Raw genomic sequence first — 20,523 nt, 5'->3', positions numbered from 1 at the left:
AGAAACAAAAGCCCTGAAAAAGAAAAAGTCTGAGTAAGAAAGAATAATCTAGACCTGGATCTAAAGTTCTGTCCAGTTCTACAAATTACTTTTTTGTCCTATGATGGATCAACCCTATTATGGGGGTTAAATTCTGAACCAGGTAAATTGAGAGTGATGAACAGCTTTGAGGTATAATCAGAGAGCATCGGGCCCTAAATCAGTAAAACCTGAGTGTCAGTCTTGCCTCATATATTTAGTAGCTGTGTGATTTTGGTCAAGTGACAATTTTTCTGCGTCTCACTTTTCTCATCTGTAAATTGGGATAATAATACCGACCACATACATTTGTTGGGAAGATTAAATGAGGTAATATATCTAAAGCTCTTTGCAAGCATTATATAAATGTTAATTATTAGTAACAATACCTTATTAAACAATACTTGTCAAAATTGATTGTTACATATTCTTTGTGATTCAGAGATGGCTCTGGGTTATCATCTGTGTGGGTTCTCTCACTGGGATGGCTCTTTTGTGCCTTTTTTGACCTTGAAGAATCTCATTTGGAACTGATTCAACCATTCTGGAGAGCAATTTGGAATTATTCCCAAAGGGTTACAAAACTGTGCATACCTTTTGATCCAGCAATACCACTACTAGGCCTGAATCCCAAAGAGATAATTAAAAAGGGAACAAGACTCACACATACAACAATATTTATAACAGCTCTTTTTGTAGGGCCAAAGAATTGAAAGTTGAGAGGTTGCCCATCAATTGAGGAATGGCTGAATGAGTTGTGGTATATGAATGTAAGGTAATGCTATTGTGTGATAAGAAATGATGAGCAGGTAGATTTCAGAAAAACCTGGAAAGACTCATGTGAACTGATGCTGAGTGAAGTGAGAAGAACCAAGATAACATTGTACACAGTAACAGCAATACTGTCCAATGATCAACTATAAATGACTTAGCTCTTCTCAGCAATACAATGATCCAAGACAATTCCAAGGGACCCATGATGGAAAATACTGATCACATCCAGGAAAAGAACTATGGAATCTGAATGCAGATTGAAGTATACTATTTTCATCCTTTTTTGTTTTTTCTTTCGTGATTTTTCTCTTTTTTTCTAAGTCTGTTTTCACAGTATGACTAAGGTAGAAATATGTTTAACATGATTGTACATATATAATCTGTAAATTGCTTATTATCTTGGGGGGGAGAAAAATTTGGAGCTCAAAATCTTACAAAGATGAATGTTGAAAGCTACCTTTATGTGTAATTGGAAAAAATAAAATATTATTAAGTTTAAAAAATTTTCACCTATATGTTTCCATATATTCTCAATAAAATAAGGGCTTTTAATATGGGGTCTATGAATTATGTTGTTATTGCTCAATCATGACTGACCCTTTGTTATCCCATTTGATTTGTTTGTTTTGTAGTGGTGTTGTTGTTTGGCAGATATTGGAGTGATTTGCCATTTCTGTCTCCAATAGGTTCATTTTGTCAGGCAATTAGAGGTTAAGTGACTTGTCTAGGATGTCATGGCTAGGAAATACTGAGGCTGGACTTGAAATTAGGTCTTTTTGCCTCCAGGTCCAGTGTTTTATACAGTGATCCATGGGCTGCCTCTTAGACATGAATAACTAGCATCTGTATGGTGCTTTAAAGCTTACAAAATGCTGTATAAATATGCTATTTTGTCCTCACTATAATCCTAAGAAATAAGTACTACTATTATCCTCATTTTACAGATGAAGAAACTGAAGCAGACAGAATTAAGTAGGACTTGACCAGGGTCATAAAGCTAGTGAGTATCTGAAAATAGATTTAAGTTCAAGTCTTTCTGACTCTAGATTGTCTCTCTCTCTCTCTCTCTTTCTCGTGCTCCATCTACTACACAATTCATGTGCATTTACTTTGTTTCTAATTCTTTGCTACCACAGAAAATCTGCTATGAATATTTTGGTGTATATGAGATCCTTCTTTCTGTCTTTGATCTTCTTTGGGTAAATACCTAGCAGTGAAATGTTGGATCAAATGGTATAAAAAGAGTCACTTGTTGAATATACTTCCACATTGAAATTCAGAATGGCAGCCTCAATTCATAGCTCTACCAATAGTATGTTAGTGTGTTTATTTTTCCAAAACCCTTCCAACATTAACTACTTCCACTTTTTTATCATCCTTGCCAACTTTCTGTGTATCAGATAAGATCAGTTATTTTGATTTGCATTTCCCTTATTACTTGTCATTTGGAACATTTTGTTATGTGGCTGTTAATAATTCTTTAAAGGACTGTTTGTCCACATCCTTTGACTAGTCCTCAAATTCTGATTCTTCTCAGATGGTTGATGTTACATGGTTTTCAACCCTAAATCACAACCTGGAGGGTACTGGAAAGAGATGGACTTCAGTGGCAGCTAGTTACAAGAGATTGTTGAAAGCAATGAAGTTTCCAAAAAACAATCCAGTTGAACTTGTTTCCTACTCAATTTTGGGCACAATGACAGTGCTGTGAAAATATTTAGTCCCATGACTGCAAACATTCACAATTATTTGAGTTTGAAGAGCTATTTGAGGTAATCATTTATTCACATCTATAGCTCACAAATTCCTGCCTAATAGTTACTGGAAGAACACAGTTCAACTAAACTCGTTGCTGGATGTTAGGATACTTAGAAGTAGTAGCAAATGCTTTATGCTTAGTCATCTCCTTTTCACTTATAGCACCAGCTAGCATTTGCTTTTTCATTAGCCACTAGAATTCCAAACAGGGCTGGGGTGGGAAATGGAGATCTACTACATTGCTTCTTTGCTTCCCCGAATCCTGGTCTGTATTTTTCTGCACTGTGGTCCCTTCTACCCACTAATCTCCTATTCAGTCCAGGTCTTTCTCTCTCTCTCTCTCTCTCTCTCTCTCTCTCTCTCTCTCTCTCTCTCTTTCTCTGGAATTGTAACTTGTATGCCTCAGGGAGATTTCCAACATCGTTTTAAATAAAATATGCTAAAGCTGCTGAGCTGGATTTTCTTTTTGTTTTGGCTTGCTTATAGCTGTATGATTATGAATAATTTAATGGGTTGTCTACCTAACTATATGTCAGTCTAGCCAATAGATACTTTTCATCCACTTTGTTTTTCTGATTTGGGTAGTATTGATTTCATGCATATTTTCCTGGATTTTGTTGAAGAGGATTTATAGTGTTTTGGGGCTCAGCACAATTAATACAATGTCATTTATGAATACAGCATTTGGAAAACCTTTTTTGTTCACAGGGAATAATACTATGACTACTAAAAATAGCTCCCATTAATATTGCATTTTACATTTTACAAAGCACTTTTCTTATCACAATCCTGTGAAAGGGAGTGTAAGCATTATTCTCCCCATTTTTGCTTTGTTTAGAGTCTTTACAGGGCATCCGTGATGACTCTGATAAGTTCTTTAGTGTGCATGTTTCCTTTTATATCTTACTGGATATTAACATTCAGTATTAGTAAACAGTTATTGCCATAGAAATGTTTATCATAGACTTTTTTTGAGAGTATTTTAATGTGCGTATTTTAATGTTTTGTTGATGTTCCTTTATTTTATATCCCAGCACTTCTCTATGATTTCACATCTATAGCAAAGCTTCTTAAATTGTGAGTTGTGACCTCGTATAGGAGTCTCATAACTTTATGTGGGGATTGCAAAATTATGATTTGTTATAAGTAAATGCTTGACTTGTATACCTACTTTATATACTTAGGTTTACATAAAAATTTCTTGGACAAAAAAAGATTACCAGAAGAAAAAGTTTAAGAAACTCTGATCTATGGAACCTACAATAGACTCTCCCATGATAGAAATTTTCCTTGTAACAAATCAGTAGAGTCAAAATAAATTAACAAAACTAATCACATCTGAAAATACAGGTCTCCTTTATCTTATAATTCATTGTCTCTCAGTCCTTGGAAGTCATGATTCCTCATTGTGTTAATCAGAGGTCTGAAGTCTTTCAATCTTATTTTCCTTGACATTTTTGTGATCATCATGTAAATTGCTGACCCAGTTCTCCTTATTTCATTCTGCATTACTTCATATGTCTTTCCAAGTTTCTTTAAATTCCTATTATTAGTCATTTCTTATGATATAATAATAGTCTAAACCATTCATATACCACAATTTGTTCAGTTGTTGCCCATATATTAGGTGCCTACTTTCCTTTCCATTATTTGCTACTACAAAAAGTACAGCTAGAAATATTTTTGTCTATCAGGATTTTTAACTTCCTTGATATGTGTTTATGAATATATATCATATTCCAAAATTCTTAGTAGAGTTTTTAGCTACTAAAGCTTAAAGCTTTTTTTCTTTTTAAATTATTTATTTATTTTGCTGAGGCAATTGGGATTAAGTGACTTGCTCAGGATTACATAGCTAGGAAGTGTTACGTGTTTGAGGTCAGTTCTGAACTCAGGTCCTCTTGACTTCAGGGTTGGTGCTCTATCCACTGCGGCCACCCAGCTGCCCCAGCTTAAAGCTTTTTAAACTATCAAAGTTTAAAACTGTGCTGACTCTTGGGGAGCCCTGTATATTATATCTAGATAGGCACATATAAATATATATCTAAATGCAAATAGATACATATAGATAAATATAAATATATACCTATATATAAATATATAGGTATAATAAATATATGTAAATATATGGGTCTATATACATAGAAATGAAATATGTATCTAATTCTATATAAAAATGACATCACTGAATCAAAAAGTATGTATAGTTTAATGATTTATTTTATATAACTCTACACTATTTCTCAGAATGATTGGACTAATTTACACCTCCACCAACAATGTAATAGTGTACTAGCACAGTCTCTTCTTTAAAAGATGAAAGACATGTTTAAGTACAAATGTGACCAGAAAACTCTGTTGATTAGGTTCAGTCTAATTTCCAGTAACCTTAGTCAATCAGATCATCCATAGTAGCTGAAGTTTATTCCAGCACTTAGCACAGTGCCTGACACATAATATGGATATATATATATATATATATATATAGAGAGAGAGAGAGAGAGAGAATAGAATTTAATTTTATATATATATATATATATATATATATATATATATATATATATAGAGAGAGAGAGAGAGAGAGAGAGAGAGAGAGAGAGAGAGAGAGAGAGAAATAGAATTGAATTTATTGAATTATTATTCCCTCTCAATGAAGTGTGGATCGACAGCAATCCAAGCCCTGGAGATTTCCTTATTTCTTTCAATGAAGTGTAATGGACATTTCTGTAACCTCCAAAAGAAAGTCAAAGACCTGAAGGCTTATCTCCCACTAATCTTACTCAAATTGATCAGGCTCTTTCACTTCCCTGGAAAATCAATTTCCCTCCAATTGATGTGGTAAATAAGTGGGGGTTTGCCATTTAAAATTAACTGGGCTACAGGAGAATCTCCATTAGAAACCTGCTTGCTCACATTCTGTACTAGCCACGACCATCATTACTTCTCCTGCTCTGATAATGACAAGGTTAGGACTCTGGTGCTGGATACTGATAAAACTAAACATGGAACCTTCCTGTCAAACCTACAGATTTCCAGGAATTTCTTCTAGTAAAGAAAGACTGCAGGAGATGGTATTTTCCTCCCTGTGAGGACTTCTCTTGACAATTCATATGACAATTTTTATCAGGAGAATCATAGAATTTTAGCCTTGGAGTAAACCTGAGAGACCATCTTTCCTAACGTTTCAGAAGAGGAAATTGAGATCCAAGGTGGTCAAGTGGCTTTGCCCAAAAGTCATACCAGGTAATTATAGAGATTCAAACCCAGGTTTCCTAACTTGGCTTGATGCTCTTTTCTGGGAATTCAGGATTGAAGTTGTGGGCAGCTCGGTCCAATGCATGGTTTCATCTCAAACATTCTTCTCTCTGGCGACAAATATCCCGCAATCGTCCCCTTTAAATCCTCCCTAGGGCCTGAAGAGAAGCTGACAGCTCCCTGACTATTTTTTCCCCTGAGGCTCTATGAGTTAGAGCTAATTGGCTGCCTCAAAAGAAAGAAAAAGAAGATGAAGGAGAGGAGCGTGTGTGTCTGTGTGCAGGGGAGGGATGAGTTGGGGGGGCGATTCTGAGGGCTAGTTTCCATGGGAACTGTTAGGGAGGTTGGTGCTACGTTCATGCCAGGAGGAAATAAGGGATGGAAAGGTAAACTTTGCTGGTCAAAGGCTATTCCTGTTAGGACTGTTTGCGGAGGGATACAGACTCCCAATGGGGGCTGCCTTGAGACTATCCCCCAAATTATTCTCATTTTTCAAACAACAATGATGAGTGTACCAGCCATAAATAACAGAAACCGACCTTGGTTCATATCTGGGGCTATTTTTCCCTTGAGGTCATAAGATCTCATTCATTTACTGTCTTACCATTGTTACCTGTGGTCTAGTAGAAAGTAAATAGTTGAACTTGACTCATCCATTAACCAGCTGTGTAACCATGGACAGTCCATTTAACCTTTCTTAGCTTTTTTCTTAATATGTTAAAAAAAATAGGAAGATGATAATGGATCAGTGGAAAGGGTGCTGGGTTTAGAGCTGGAAAAACTGAGTTTAAAAATCTGGCTTTGTCATATATCAGTGTGATCTTAAGCTGGTCATTTAACCTTCACTGGGGTGGTGAGATGGCACAGGGAAGAGAAAGCTAGACCCAGAGTCAGAAAAGTACTTCCTGCTGTGTGACCCTGGAACAAATCCCTTAATCTTGCCTGTCTCAGTTTCCTCAACTGTAAAATGGGAATAATAATAGCACCTCCCTTCTGGGATTCTGAAGACTAAATGAGATAATATTTATAAAACACTTGGCACAGTTCTAACATATAGTAGACATTTAAATTCTTGTTCTTTCCTCCATTGTAAAATGAGGGGAACGGGACTAGATAACCTCAAATGTCTCTAAACTCATTTTGTCTCTAAACTCATAACTACCTGGTTTATTTTACAGACTTATTGTGAGATACCATGAAGTAGCTGGAAAAAGTCATGCACAAGAGAGTGCTTTGTAAATTGTAAATGGTTATGCAAATGTGAAGTATTATTAGTCTTTTACATTAAAGCTTTACTTAGATGAATGCCTTATCATAGTGTGGGGACGGTTTTAGGTTCTCAGAGGATATTCTTTCAGAAAATAAGCTCTGTTGTTGTTCAGTTATTTCAGTTGTGTATGACTCTGTGACCCCATTTGCGGGTTTCTTGGCAAAGATACTAGAGTGATTTGCCTTTTCTGGCTCATTTTACAGGTAAGGAAACTGAAGCAAGTAGGGTTGAGAGACTTGCCCAAAGTTTTACAGCTAGCAAGTGTCTGAGGGTAGATTTGAACTCAGGTCTTTCTGACTGTATTACCTAGGTGCCCTAGTAGTTCTTACCAGTTTGGAAGAATTTTAATTATGGGATTTATTCAAGAACTTAGCTTAGCTTGATGTGGAGAGGTTCACCATTAGAGGAGTGATCACTGTAATGAATGGGGGGGGGGTGAGGGGTGGGAGGTGCAACAAGCCTTGAAACCATCTACTAAGGTGGAGGGGACAACCACCTGCATTAAGGTCAAGGAGAGAGATTGTACTTGGCATTTTCCAAGTGAGGAAACTCCGTCTATTAATATGGGTCAGCATCTTCTCTGCAATCTACAATCTCAGAGTGTTGTCTACAGTAGTGAGAGGTATACACACAGACATACATACATCTACATATATCTCTGTGTGTATAGTTTGTGTACATACATAGTATATATAGAACACACATATAGTATATCTAGGATATATACTATAGTGTATATGTAGAATATAGTATATATGTATGTATCTACATGTTATATAAGTATATATGCAGGTATATATATAAACATGTAAATACTAGAAATAAAAATAAAATACTCTATGTATATGTTTGTTAAATACAAGGTTTTTGAAGGGAGGGAATAGGGACTGTTATTCCTATTTTACAGAAGAGGGAGCCGAAATTCATTGAAGTTAGGATCATGGGATTTGGGGGTGCAAAAGACATTTAAGTACTCTTACTTCCTCATATTACAGCTATGGAAACTGAGGCATAGAGAAGTGAATTGATTTATCTAGGTCCACAAGAGCTATAAGTGGGTGAAATTTAGATTCAAGTCCGGGTCCTTTGGTTTTTCCTAAGACTCCCCAGCTAGTACTTGGCACTGGAATTGAGAACTTCAAGTTTCCTTTTCCCTTTACTATCTTGCCCTTCCTCTCAGCTAACTTAGGGGAAGTCATTGCCCCCAGAGGTATTGGGAAAGCCTGAAAGTATCAATAGTGTCAAGAAGGAAGATCTAGTTTAACTGACAAGTCATTGATTTATCAGAGGTTAGTAAGGGGAAGTTAGGGATGTTTGGGGAGCACATGTAAAAATTTTTGAGGTGAAATTCATTAGCAGCATCTGTCTCCATCCTCAAACTGTTCTTCAGAGACAGACTCCTGGGCTGAACAGTCAACAGGATTTCCCCAGAGTGACATTTCTGACTTTGTGATTTCCAGGCTATGACAGTCCTTTCCATCAAGGGAGAGGTCTCCTAACAGAAACATATTTATTCACCAATGCTCCTTTGTTCATCTTCCAAACATAGGGGATGTTCCCAGATAACATGTTGCTGGAATGGTTGTCCATATATCCCTATGCAATCTGAGCCCTTGGAAGCTGCTGGGACATTAGTGACAGACACTGTGGGGGTGGCCATATGGCTATGAAGTTCTGTTCATTCAGACCCAGGGGAGTTAAGATGGGAATGTAAATCTTTTGCCTGAGGCACAGGCATATTATAAACACGGTGACCCCAGATCTCTGGTAACTTGGGTCCTGCTGAGAAGCAGGAGGAAGAATTAGATAGCTTCTTAGGACCCCTTGAGATAAGAGATTTTAGAGTCTGAACTCTGATTTTTTGCTTCTTTATAGAATGGTTCCCTGAAATTAGGGTGTTGTTGCATAAGAAGTGGGAAGAGAAGTAGGGATTGGTATGTATTCCTTCCAACTTTTCTTTTTAGGTCAGCTACACTAAACTAAAATGATGATGATAAGTTGGATATGTTCATAACTCAGTCCCTTTGGTCCATCACTCAAACCTCAGCAGGACTTTAGCCCTGAAGTTATATCTCAGAGAAAGACCAAGCTTCAGTTCTCCAGGAAATGCACTGGTCGGGGTTGGGGTAGGATTGAGGGGTAAAGGGGAAAAGAGAATGAGGGGGGAAGGAAAACAGAAGAGAGGGAACTAGGACACCATTACAAATACTCTCATCTTATTTAAACTAGAGAGTAGGGTGGGGGAGAGAGGTAGGGAGAAAGGTTGAATTACAGAAGTGAAAAGAGAGAAAGAGAAAGAGAATGGATAATAGAAGAGATGAAGAAGAGAGACGAGGATCTGTGAAGAGGATGGGAAGAGAGGGAAAGAGAAGGAAAAAAATGGGTGAGGAAATGAAAGCAGTGGGAGAGAGAGAGGAGGGGGGGGAGAAAGGCATAAAGAAAGGAAAAGAAAGAAAAGGAAAAACAGGTAATGGAAAGGTAAAAAATATGGGGGAAAAGAGGGTAAGAAGGAGGGGAAAAGAAAAAGATGAGAGAGAAAAAGAGAGAGGAGAGAGAGAATAGAGATCAGTGAGAAGGAGATAGAGGGAGAGAGGGAGGAGTAGGGGAAGGAGGGGGGGCTGGGAGAGATGCAAATTAAAATCACGTCTCAGTCCAAGCAAACATGATGCTGCTGCCAAGTGGGCCCGTGGCTGTCCCAATGTTCTCGAGCGCCAGCTCCAGAGCTTTATCATCTGTTCCAAGAGCGTCCTAGGCAACAAGACTTCCATCAGCTGGGAAGATGCAGAGAGCAAAGGTGTGTTATTTCTTTTCCTTAGGGTCAAGGTGGAGGGTTCCCTGGGGGATCTACCTTGGGAAAAAAGGGATTCCAGTGGCTGCTTGCATAGACCCTTCCTGACAATGACTACTGTGTGACTTTTGACATCCATCCCTTCCTGGCTAGAGATGAGAGGGAAATGATATTTCATAATTCTGTAAGATTTTTGGTTTGGGTCTCTGAGTTGACAGGAGACTAGAAACATGACTTCTGGGTTTCCAGGGCATTATTCTGGGGCCAAAGTTTTTTGGGGTGGGAGGAAGGATCCATTTTCTAATCTCTTCAAGATTCTGGGGCTAGGGAAAAAGAAGGTTGCAAATATAATCTGAAGCAAGATATGACAGGTTCTTGTGTCCATCTGAAATTCTTCAGGGTTTGGGACTATAAGACTCTATAAGACAGATAAAAACTGGAGGGTCACTTAAAGCCCTCACAGTTCAGAAGAGGTGAAACTGTGGGAGAGCACTGAAAGTATTTTTCTGAGGAAAGACTGGCATAGGGGAGGAAGACAAAAGTTCCTCCCCCCTCCCCCCCCCCCAGGATTTGAGAAGTATTATTTTCTAGAAGGATTTGACCACACACATTTGGCAACTTGGGGAAACAGTTCAGCTCTTTCCGTTCTTATACCCCTTTGTTCTGTAGGGACTGAAGACCCCTCTCTTTGGCGACTTTTAGTAGAGGGAATGAAGGAGGGTGCTTCCTTCTGCTTTAGTTTTTTTTCTCCAAGGAAATGAAATGGAATATTAGTGCTAGGAAAAAAAAAAAAACGAGAATTTATTTGATCCCAATTCTTTTACAGAGGACCTCAGTTTCTGAGGTTCAGCAAGATTAAGAGTTTTAATCAAAGTCATGCACTACTCAGTGTTAGAGCCAGGACCAGATATCTTTCCATTACAACTCATAGGCCTTTTTTGAAGATGCACTGTTAAATGGGCTCAAGTTTTAGGCTTATGTTGAGATCAATGGTTAAAAGTAGAGAGCCCTCATTGCCGGGAGATAGTGGAATGGTTTGGTATAAACAAAAAACAAATGAGAAATCTGAGGATTTATGAGCACAAGCTGAGGGAAGAAGACAGATCCTGTTAATGGGGCCCCAAAAGAACACCTGGGAAAACTGGGCTAAACCTTTTTCATGGATCCTAATAAGCCCTTCTCCATGTCCCCTCCAAACCTCCAAGACTCAGAAAGCTCAGGGTGAGAGGGACGAACAAAGGGAAGATAGAGGGCTCTAAGAATTCAGTTGTCTTGGAAAGATTAAGGAGGACGAAGGGGGAAAGTGGAAGGGACCATAAGACGGGTACCCTGCGGTTCGGGCAGGTTGAAAGCAATAGGGATGGGGGTGGCGTTCGGGATCTAAAGTTGAGGTAAGCCAAGAAGGACGGGGAAGAATGAAAGGGTTAAGGCAGAGGCTGTGAGCTGCTTGGGGTCTGGGAGAAAGCGAGAGGAGCAATCCTCTCAATGAGGGGGGAGGAATGAGGAGAGATGCAATAAAAGGGTGGCCGATGGCCAATAGCCCACCAGGCAGGGAGGGGTTAACACAGGCTCTGGAGAGGCTGGGCCGGGAACATGGGAGGAGAATCCAGCTCAACCCATTGTTTCCCTCAGCTACATCAGACCTCGCTTCGACAGCTCCACCTGCCGTGTTCTACCGACACCTCTTCGGCCTCACCCACCCTGCAGGTAAGACTGGTCCCATCTGGCTGAAAGGGGAGGGTACAGGAGGGGAGGGGCAGGGGTTGACTTGGAGGTGGGGTGGGGTAATGCTTAATCCCGAAAGGGGTTGGGGGAAGGTAGGAGGAGGAAACTTTCACCCTCCCTCTTCTGCTTTCTCTCCGCCTGGAGTTAGGGCTGGGAGGAGCTCAAGGAAAAGAAGGAGGGGTCTCTTTCTGAAGCGCCTTATCAATCTTCTTCAGGAGACACCCGGGCTTGGAACAGGCGCTGCTAGAAACTTGGCTGTGACCAGGTGCCAGTGACTAGCCATAGAACCGAGGCCGGGGGGGGGGGGGGGGGGGGGGGCACTCAGACTTTATATATATATATATATATATATATACTCTTCATGTCAGCTCTCTATCTCTCCCTCCCCCCCTTCCTAACTATCTTTGGGGCTCCCGCCTCCCGTCACTTGCTCCCTCTTTCCCCTCCCGCTTTCTTCTCAAACAAAGCTTCTTTGACATCTGCTTTCCAAGGGCCGGATGTTGGACACATCTGTTTTCTCCTTTCCCTGGGGGTAAGAATAAGGGTGACATTTTAGAATTCACCTGGTGCCTTCCCCATCACCTCTTCAGCTCCCCTCTCATTATTCAGTCATTTTCAGTCTTGTCTGACTCTTCTACTTCATTTGAGGTTGTCTTGACAAAGATTATTGGAATAGTTTGACATTTTATTCTCCAGTTCATTTTATAGATGGGGAAACTGAGGCAAACCGAGTTAAGTGACTGACCCAAAGCCGCATAATTAATATGTATCAGAGGCAGGATTTAAATCTAGGAAGATGAGTCTTCCTGACTCCAGACCTGTCATTTTATCCACTGGCCATCTAGTTCCCCCAACCTACCCTCTCATTCAACTCAATTCAGCAAATATTTATAGAGTACTTAATGTATTCAGGGCATGATTTGGGCCCTTTAGGAGCTTGTGGGATAATATTTGTACATAAATAACTGTAATGCTATTTTGAATGCTTTGAAGGGACAGCTAGATGGCCGAAGTGGATAGAGCATCAACCCCAGACTTAGGAGAATCTGAGTTCAAATGGGGTCTCCGATACTTAATACTTCCAGTGTGACCTTGGGCAAGAAAAAAAAAAGAGCAATGTTAGAAAGCCTTGAGAGGCTCATCAACCAAGTGCTCTGAGATCCCAGATATGAGGGAAGTTAATTCTGATTGGGGTGGGGGGGAGCAGCTTCATAGGAGAGGTGACATTTGAATCCTTTGCAAAGATCCTGGCCTCAATTCCCTGCTCTGGGGAAAGAAGTGGAGATAGTAGTTCTTTGTGAAAGTCTTAGACTTGAAGGATGGATAAGATATCCACAGAGGAAGGCCCATAGGGAGATGGAATGGCTTGATCTAAGAGAGATATTTGGACAGGGAAGAGAAAGTTCTGGCTTTTTTTGGTAAACAAGTTCAGCTTGATTAGAGCTTAAGGGTTGTAGTGAGAGGGAAGAGCTCTTGAGGGAGGTTGGGGCTCTTTTCCACTGAGGAAAACCAATCTTCCAAGATAAAAGGGAAGGAGAATGTCTGATTTGCACGCTCTGATTATATGCCTGAACCCTTGTTTTGTGTGACTTCTTGATTAGACAAAGCTCTGAGGGAAATGAGTATGGCAGAGTTACATCTCCTTCATGAATTTAGGGCTGGGACACCTTGGTATAATCATCACAAGGCTTTGTCTCACCCCATGACCCGTCTTACAGAAAGGAGTATCCCAGGTTTCTGATTCATGGAATGGAAAGAATGAGACTAGAAATGAGCTCTCCCTTTTGCTTGGAACAAGGCAGAGGAGTATGTGTGTATGTGTGTGTGTGTATGTGTGTGTGTGTGTGTGTGTGTGTCTGGGATGGAGAGGAGGTGCCGCAGTGGGTGGGGTACCATGGAGAAGTGGGAGCACTGGTTTGGGGAAATTCTCTGCTCACCCAGAACCTGAATATTCTGATGCTAGAATCAGCTGAAGCCTTCACTCCAGCCTCCTAATCACAGACCTTAGGAAGGAGAAGAGGCTGTCCAAAACTAGGCTAAGTGTTTATATGTTTCAGGGATTAGAAGCTCAGGGATTATTCACTCCCCAAGTATCCTTTGCATTGTAGGCAGGTGAAACATGAAAGGAAGGCGTTCCTGGAGTGGGTTTTTTTTTCCACTTACAAAGATTTATCTTCTCCCCCATCTTTCCACAGAATCTAAATCTTACCCATTCATTTGAAATCAGTCCAGAAGTATTTATTGGAACCCTCCTACATACCAGACTTGTACTAGGCACCAGAGCAATGGAAATCTGTGGAGAGATTTCTGAACTCATTGATTTGTGAATGATCACTTCCATGGTGCTGATTACAAATTTGACCTATGATGATCTATCCAGTTCCCTGAAAGCTTTTGTCTAGTTCTTTTAATGTTTTTGTGGATTCCAGTTCATTTTGCCAAGAGGCATTATAGGATATAGATCTGGAAGGGAACTTAAGGATCCCTCTTCCTCAGTTCAAAGAGGAGAAAATTAGGACTTAGAGAAGTTAAGATGGGAAACCTGAGTCTCACAGGTAGAACTGGGATCTGAACAAAGGTGCTCAGTCTCCAGTGTATTGAAAACATTTCTCTCTGCTGTCTCCCACAAAGTGTGAGTTTATGCAACTTCCTCATAATAAGTTAGGTAATATAAATATTATCCTGATTTTAATAGATGTGGAAAGTGAAGTGCAGGGTGGGGTAAAGTGACTTAGTAATTTGCCCAAGATCATATGACTCACGAGTAGAAGGATCATAATTTAAACCTAAGTTTTCTGAGGTTCCAAGTTCAAGATTCCTCCCTTCCTTTTCATACCAGAAGTTCAGGTTATAATTGCTAAAAGTACTCAAAGAGTAGGGAAGGAGATTTTCCCACCTGGAATTGTAGAAGATTGTAGGAGAAGTTTCACAAAAAAGGTGAATGTTGAGGGATGGGTAAGATTTAGATTCAGTAGAAAGAAGGGGGAGAAGGTATTCTTAGGTGGTGTTCAGTTAGGGATATTGATAGCTGGAGAAATTTAGAGTCACTTTTCATGCTTTTTATTTTGCATCACTAGTGCCTAGTACAGTGCCTTGCATGTAGTAGATGATTAATAAATGCCTGCTGATAAACTTTTCTGAGCTTCAGGCAATCTTTAAGTTGGAAGAAAGCAGATATTTGTCATCTCAAGTGGCAGATTCATAATCCCCAGCTCACCCTGAAGGCGTAAGGACCCTCAATTTCTTTTCTATGTGAACTCCTTCCACAGAAGATATCTTAGCCTCTCTGTACCTAAGAAGACAAGAGTTTTGATGAATTTTTAAAAGTCTCATCTCTTTCTAGTCACACCTCCTCTCTCTGTGTATATATAAATAAACCCAGTATCCAAAGGATATGAACAGTTTTCCAAAGCAGAAACTCAAACTATCAGTAACCATATGGGAAGATGCTCTAATTCACTAATAACATGAGAAATGCAAATTAAAACAATTTTGATATGTCACCTCCTACCCATCAACTTGGCAAAGATGATTAAAGGTTTAAGCAGTTAATGCTGGAAGGGTAGTGGGAAACCAGGCACACTAATAGTCTGTTGATGGAGTTGTGAATTGGTCCAGCCATTTGGGAAAGCAATTTGGAATTAAACATGGGAGAGTTGATCTTTTATCTACCCAGGAAACTCAGAATGTAATCACAAGGTATTAATGAGGTGTTAAAGGACTGGAAAAGATGAATCTAATCCCTTTATGAGATGTGACCAGTTTTTTCTGAGGGAATCAGATGGGTCAATCTCATTGACAGATTAAAATGGACAGATAAACTCGGGGTGACCTTTAAAGAGTAATCTGTGAGTTGGTACAGACTGCCAAAGCTTGTTACTGCTGGTAGGGGAGGGTGTTTTTTCTTTCATCTTATTAGGCAAACCACAAAGCATTATATGTTCTCACTCAGAAAGAGGTTCCCCACCTAGCATGTGCAGACTAAGTTTGCCTAAGTTCAAGACTCAGTTGAGGGATCAGAGACATATATAGTCATCCAGAGAAAGAAGCAAATTCAAGGAGTATGACCCCGTATCTGGAGAAGACAGAGAGAACCAATCTTGTCAATTGGAAGTAGGTCATAGAGGAGATTGCACAAAGACAAAAAAGATAGCTAATATTGGAAATTCTGAAATGGTCCATTGCCTTTGCACATGTATTTCAAACATGTATGCCTCACTTTTGGTATACTTTAAGTTTGTTCCTGTTCTTCCTTCCTTCCTTCCTTTCTTTCTTTCTTTCTTTCTTTCTTTCTTTCTTTCTTTCTTTCTTTCTTTCTTTCTTTCTTTCTTTCTTTCTTTCTTTCTTTCTTTCTTTCTTTCTTTCTTTCTTTCTTTCTTTCTTTCCAGCTTTTTATTTTTCACAACATATGCATGGATAATTCTTCAACATTAGTTCATGCAAAACTTTGTGTTCCAATCCCCCACCTTCCTCCACGCCCTCCCCTAGATGGCAAGTAGTCCAATATATGTTAAATGTGGTAGAAATATATGTTAAATCCAATATATGCATAGATATTTATACAATTATCATGTTGCACCAGAAAAATCAAATCAAACCAGTTTAAAAAAGAGAGAGAGAGAAGCAAAATAAAATGCAAGCAAACAACAACAAAAAGAGTGAAACACTATGTTGTGTTCCACACTCTGTTCCCATTGTTCTCTCTCTGGGTGCAGACGGCTGTCTTCATTAATGAACAAGTGGAACTGATTTGAATCATCTCATTGTTGAAGAGAGCCACGTTGATCAGAATCGATCATTGTATAATCTTGTTCCTGTGTACAATGTTCTCCTGGTTCTGCTCACTTCACTTAGCATCAGTTCATGTCAGTCTCTCCAGGTCTCTCTGAAATTATCCTGCTAGTCGTTTCTTACAGAACAATAATATGTTACAGAGTAACATTCATATACCATAACTTACTCAGCCATTCTCCGGTTAATGGGTATCCACTCAGTTTCCAGTTTCTTGCCACTACAAAAAGAGTTGCCACAAACATTTTTTGTGCCTGCTCTTTCAATGGAAAGATATTGTGAATGTGTGGAGAATACAGTTTCATGGGGAGATTTTGTATGCATTTTTCTTTCTGTGTTATCTTAATAAATGCTTCTGCTAAGAACTAGTGGCTGCTAAGGAGAAGCATACCAGTGGAGGCTCATGAACTACAGTTTTAGAAGGGAGTACTCCTTAAAACAAGGTAGTAATCACCGTGGTAAGGATCCAACTCAGGAATGTGAGAACACATTGTGAGAGGAGCCTGAGGGGAGGGTGTGTGTGCTACACTAAGTAATTCATTTTCTTTGATCCAACTATATACCTATAAAGAAGTAAAAAACCAGATCCATATTTACCAAAATATTCATGGTAGCTATTTGCAGCAGGAAAACTGGAAGCAAAGTGAATGCCTATTGAGGGAGGAATGGTTGAACAAATTGTGGTATGTGAATGTAATGGAAAATTATTGTGCCATAAGAAAAAAATAAGTATGAAAAGATCACCAAAAAATAGGAAGACTTGCATGGACTGACTCAGGGTATAGTAAATAGAATCAGCAACAATATTTTAAAAAACAAATAAAAAAGACAAATGAACTCCGAATAAACTCAAAGATCAATATTGAATCCAGATGTATCACTGAAGAAGCCAAATGTGTCTAACAAAGATGGACATTATTTCTGAATTGGAATTTGATTTTTTTTTCTTTATTACAAAGGGGAAGTCAGCAGGGAAATGAGGGGATGGGAGAATAGGAATTTATGTAGAAAATGTGATATAATAAAGACAATATACATTTTTAAAAAGTATCCAAAATATTAAATGTCCCAGCACTTTAATCTCCCAACAAGTGCCAATTTAGGGACTGTTTTCTATATTTGGTTGATATCTCCTCATTCAGAAGGCTTTCCCCTGACACCTTCATCTCCTGACACCTTCATCCCCTGCCCCTTTTTGAGGGGTCTTTACCTCTCCCAATGACTTGTTCTGTATTTTTCTGGGCACATGTTGTACATCCTACCCTGACAGAATGTAAGCTTTTTTCAAAGGACTTAGATTTTTCTTTGTAACCCAAGTAGGATGCTAATTAAATTTTGTTTGATTGAATTGAGTTCATGGATGACCGAGCTCTATTAAGAAAAAATAGAAATTTTAGGACATGTCTCTGGATCTTGGATAAGGCAGATAACCCTGTCTTCTCTCAGTAGCAAGGTGAGATTAGAACACAGTTGACAGCTGACCCAGAGAGCTAAACTGCTGGGGTAGTGCAATAGATCACTGAATCTGAAGTCTGGAAGACCTGTGTTCAAACATAGCCTCAGACACTTACCAGGTATGTTATCTTGGGCAAATCTTTGAATCTCTCTTTGCCTCAGTTTCCTTAACTGTAAAATGGAGATATTAACAATATCTACCTTGAAGGTTGTTGTGAGAATCAAAATAAGATAATATCTGTTAAAAAGCTTAGAACAGATTAGGTGCTATCTAAATGCTTATTCCCTTCCTCTATATGGTAAATCACTTGAAGTTGGTAGAGTCAGACCTAGACTAGATGCTTCTTAGCTGTATGTCACTCTGAACAAATTACATACAAATTACAAATTATAAAACATATAACTTTCCCAAACCTCAATTTCCTCATCTATAAAATGGAAGTAATGTCTGTATTAACCAATTTAGAGGGCTGTTGTGAGGAAAGTATGCTGTAAATTTTAAAGAAAAATATAAATGTGCATTGTTATTATTATGTTGTCTTTCCATTCAGCATAAAGGAAAGTATCTGGGACCAGATTTGAGCTCAGGAAGATGAGTTTCCTTGACTCCAGACCCAGCACTGTATCCACTATGCTATCTGAGCTGCCTCCCTAGCTCTCCACCACTGATTCATACTAATTTCCTTAATGCTTCTACCCTTTCTACTTTGTAACTATAGCTTTAGGACTTTTGCTGTCCTGACTGGAGCAAAAACAATTTTGAAGGGGGTAGGGGTGCCCAGCAGAAATACCAAAGAGTCCAGGCTAACCACAGGCACAATCAGCAGGAGAGGGGCCACTTGAGAATATAATTATCACCCCTATAGAGACTGGGGAGAAGGTAGATCAAGAAAGGGATGCCAAATGATGGGATCCTGGAGATAGCTACCCCATAGCCAATGGAGGAACATAAAGTAATGTATTGCAATGGAGATCACCATGAGGAAGTATGTCCCACCTTCCAGAGAGGAATCATCTCCTTCTCCCTTTTTACTACACACCGAAGAAGTTGGTGCCGGGGATCAAAACCTTATTCACTCTATATCAATGATGACTCTTCTTAGATCTTTGTCCCCTAAGTTTTCTCCAAAAATCAAAGTAAGATTCTCTGGGCCATGCTGTATTTGGACTTGAAAAGTTTGACAGTAAGGAAAGGATTACCCTAGAGTCAGAATATGATATGTGTGTATCCTGGGTAAGATTAAAAATTGTACCTCTATTAATTATAGTCTATTAGATGATGCTGTAGATAGAACAACATGGTCTTGGAGTTAGGAAGATCTGAGTTCTAATGCAGCTTCAGATAATTATTAGCTGTGTAACTTGAACAAGCCACTTAATTTCTGTGTGCCTCAGTTTCCTCATCTATAACTATGAACAGATAGCCTCTATCTCAAATAAGACAGGAAATATAAAGCACTTGGCAAATCTAGAAGTAGTAACGAAATGCTAACTTATTATTATTAGTGTTGTAAATATTATCTCAATATGTGACATATAATATTATAAATAAGTATTATTTATTATTATCATCCCCAGTAGGATGTAAGCAATTAGGAGGTATAGTGGATAGAGAGCTAGACTCATAGTCAGGAAAACTTGGATTCAGATACAGCCAGGGATACTTACTATTTGTATGATACTAGGCAATTTACTTAATCTCCAAACTTCAGTAATGTTCTCTGGAAAATGGGGTTAATAATAATAATAATAATGGCACCTTACTCATAACATCATGACTTCCTGACATAACATCAAATAATGTATATTACATAAAAATATAAAGTTCTTTCCCAAATATTAAAGCACTATTTAAATAGGAGTTATTATAATAAATAAAGTACTTACTTCCCAAACACTAAAGCACTTACGTAAATGGGAGCTAATATTGTTAAGGGCAGGGACAGTTTCATTTTTTGTCTTTGTGTAGCCTGCACTTAGTATAGTATCCAGTACATAACAGACGCTTACTAAAATGCTTGTTGATCCTCTGATGGGACTCTCTTAGTCTTCACTTTGACATCCTCAACATGTCCCAGGATGCTGTGACATATGTGGAATTTGAATGAGCAATGGGTATGGAGCCAGGATGTCTGGATTCAAATCCTGTCTGCTCCTTATCTAAGTGACTTTGCTCTTGATTTCTCTGTCCCTCAGTTTCTCCATATGTTAAATGAGGGGTTCAGACTTATTGAATTCTAAAATCTCTGCTAGGGCTATACCTTAGGATCCTAAAATGTGTCACAAAATACGGAGTTTTTGTTATTGTTGTTCATAATGTGGGCATTTGTCAAGTGACATAATGGAGCAGCCAGCATCACACTACCCTGCATACTGAGACATATTAGGCAACTTAGTCTAGTCACCCTGAATACTGATTTCCAGCTGGGGTCTCTCCTTGTCCTGGGCAGCAGGTGTCTGTGCCGGGATCGGGGAGTTAAGCAACACTCTGCTAGCTGTAAAGTTACCCCCCCTACACACACACCCCCGCCCTCACTCCTCACTGTCTATTTCCATTACTTGGGACAGATGGCAGGAAGTAGTCGTGGGTGTCTGCGATGTGTGGGACTTGGGGATTTAGGGAAGAAGCTTTTTAGAGCCTCAGTACTTCATCAACAGCCCCCCCTCCCCAATATACTCTCACACATAG

The 20,523-nt window shown here is 39.2% G+C and overlaps 1 protein-coding gene across 2 annotated transcripts in view; it reads left to right on the top strand.

The window, feature by feature from the left end:
- Positions 1-9,710: 9,710 nt before the first annotated feature.
- Positions 9,711-20,523, top strand: part of KCNIP3 (potassium voltage-gated channel interacting protein 3) — a 154,081-nt gene continuing 143,268 nt past the window's right edge. The window contains exons 1-2 of one of the 2 annotated variants that reach the window (XM_031950957.1): positions 9,711-9,869; positions 11,496-11,570. In XM_031950957.1, coding sequence (XP_031806817.1) covers positions 9,855-9,869; positions 11,496-11,570 — 90 coding nt within the window. In that variant the 5' untranslated portion in view covers positions 9,711-9,854. The remainder of the gene's footprint in view (positions 9,870-11,495; positions 11,571-20,523) is intronic. The other variant, XM_023494812.2, reaches the window with a different exon arrangement.

The sequence above is a fragment of the Sarcophilus harrisii genome, chromosome 2, assembly GCF_902635505.1.
Source record: "Sarcophilus harrisii chromosome 2, mSarHar1.11, whole genome shotgun sequence".
Lineage (NCBI taxonomy): Eukaryota > Metazoa > Chordata > Mammalia > Dasyuromorphia > Dasyuridae > Sarcophilus > Sarcophilus harrisii.
Note: the sequence above shows the minus strand (reverse complement) of the source record. Positions and strands in the feature narration are given on the sequence as shown.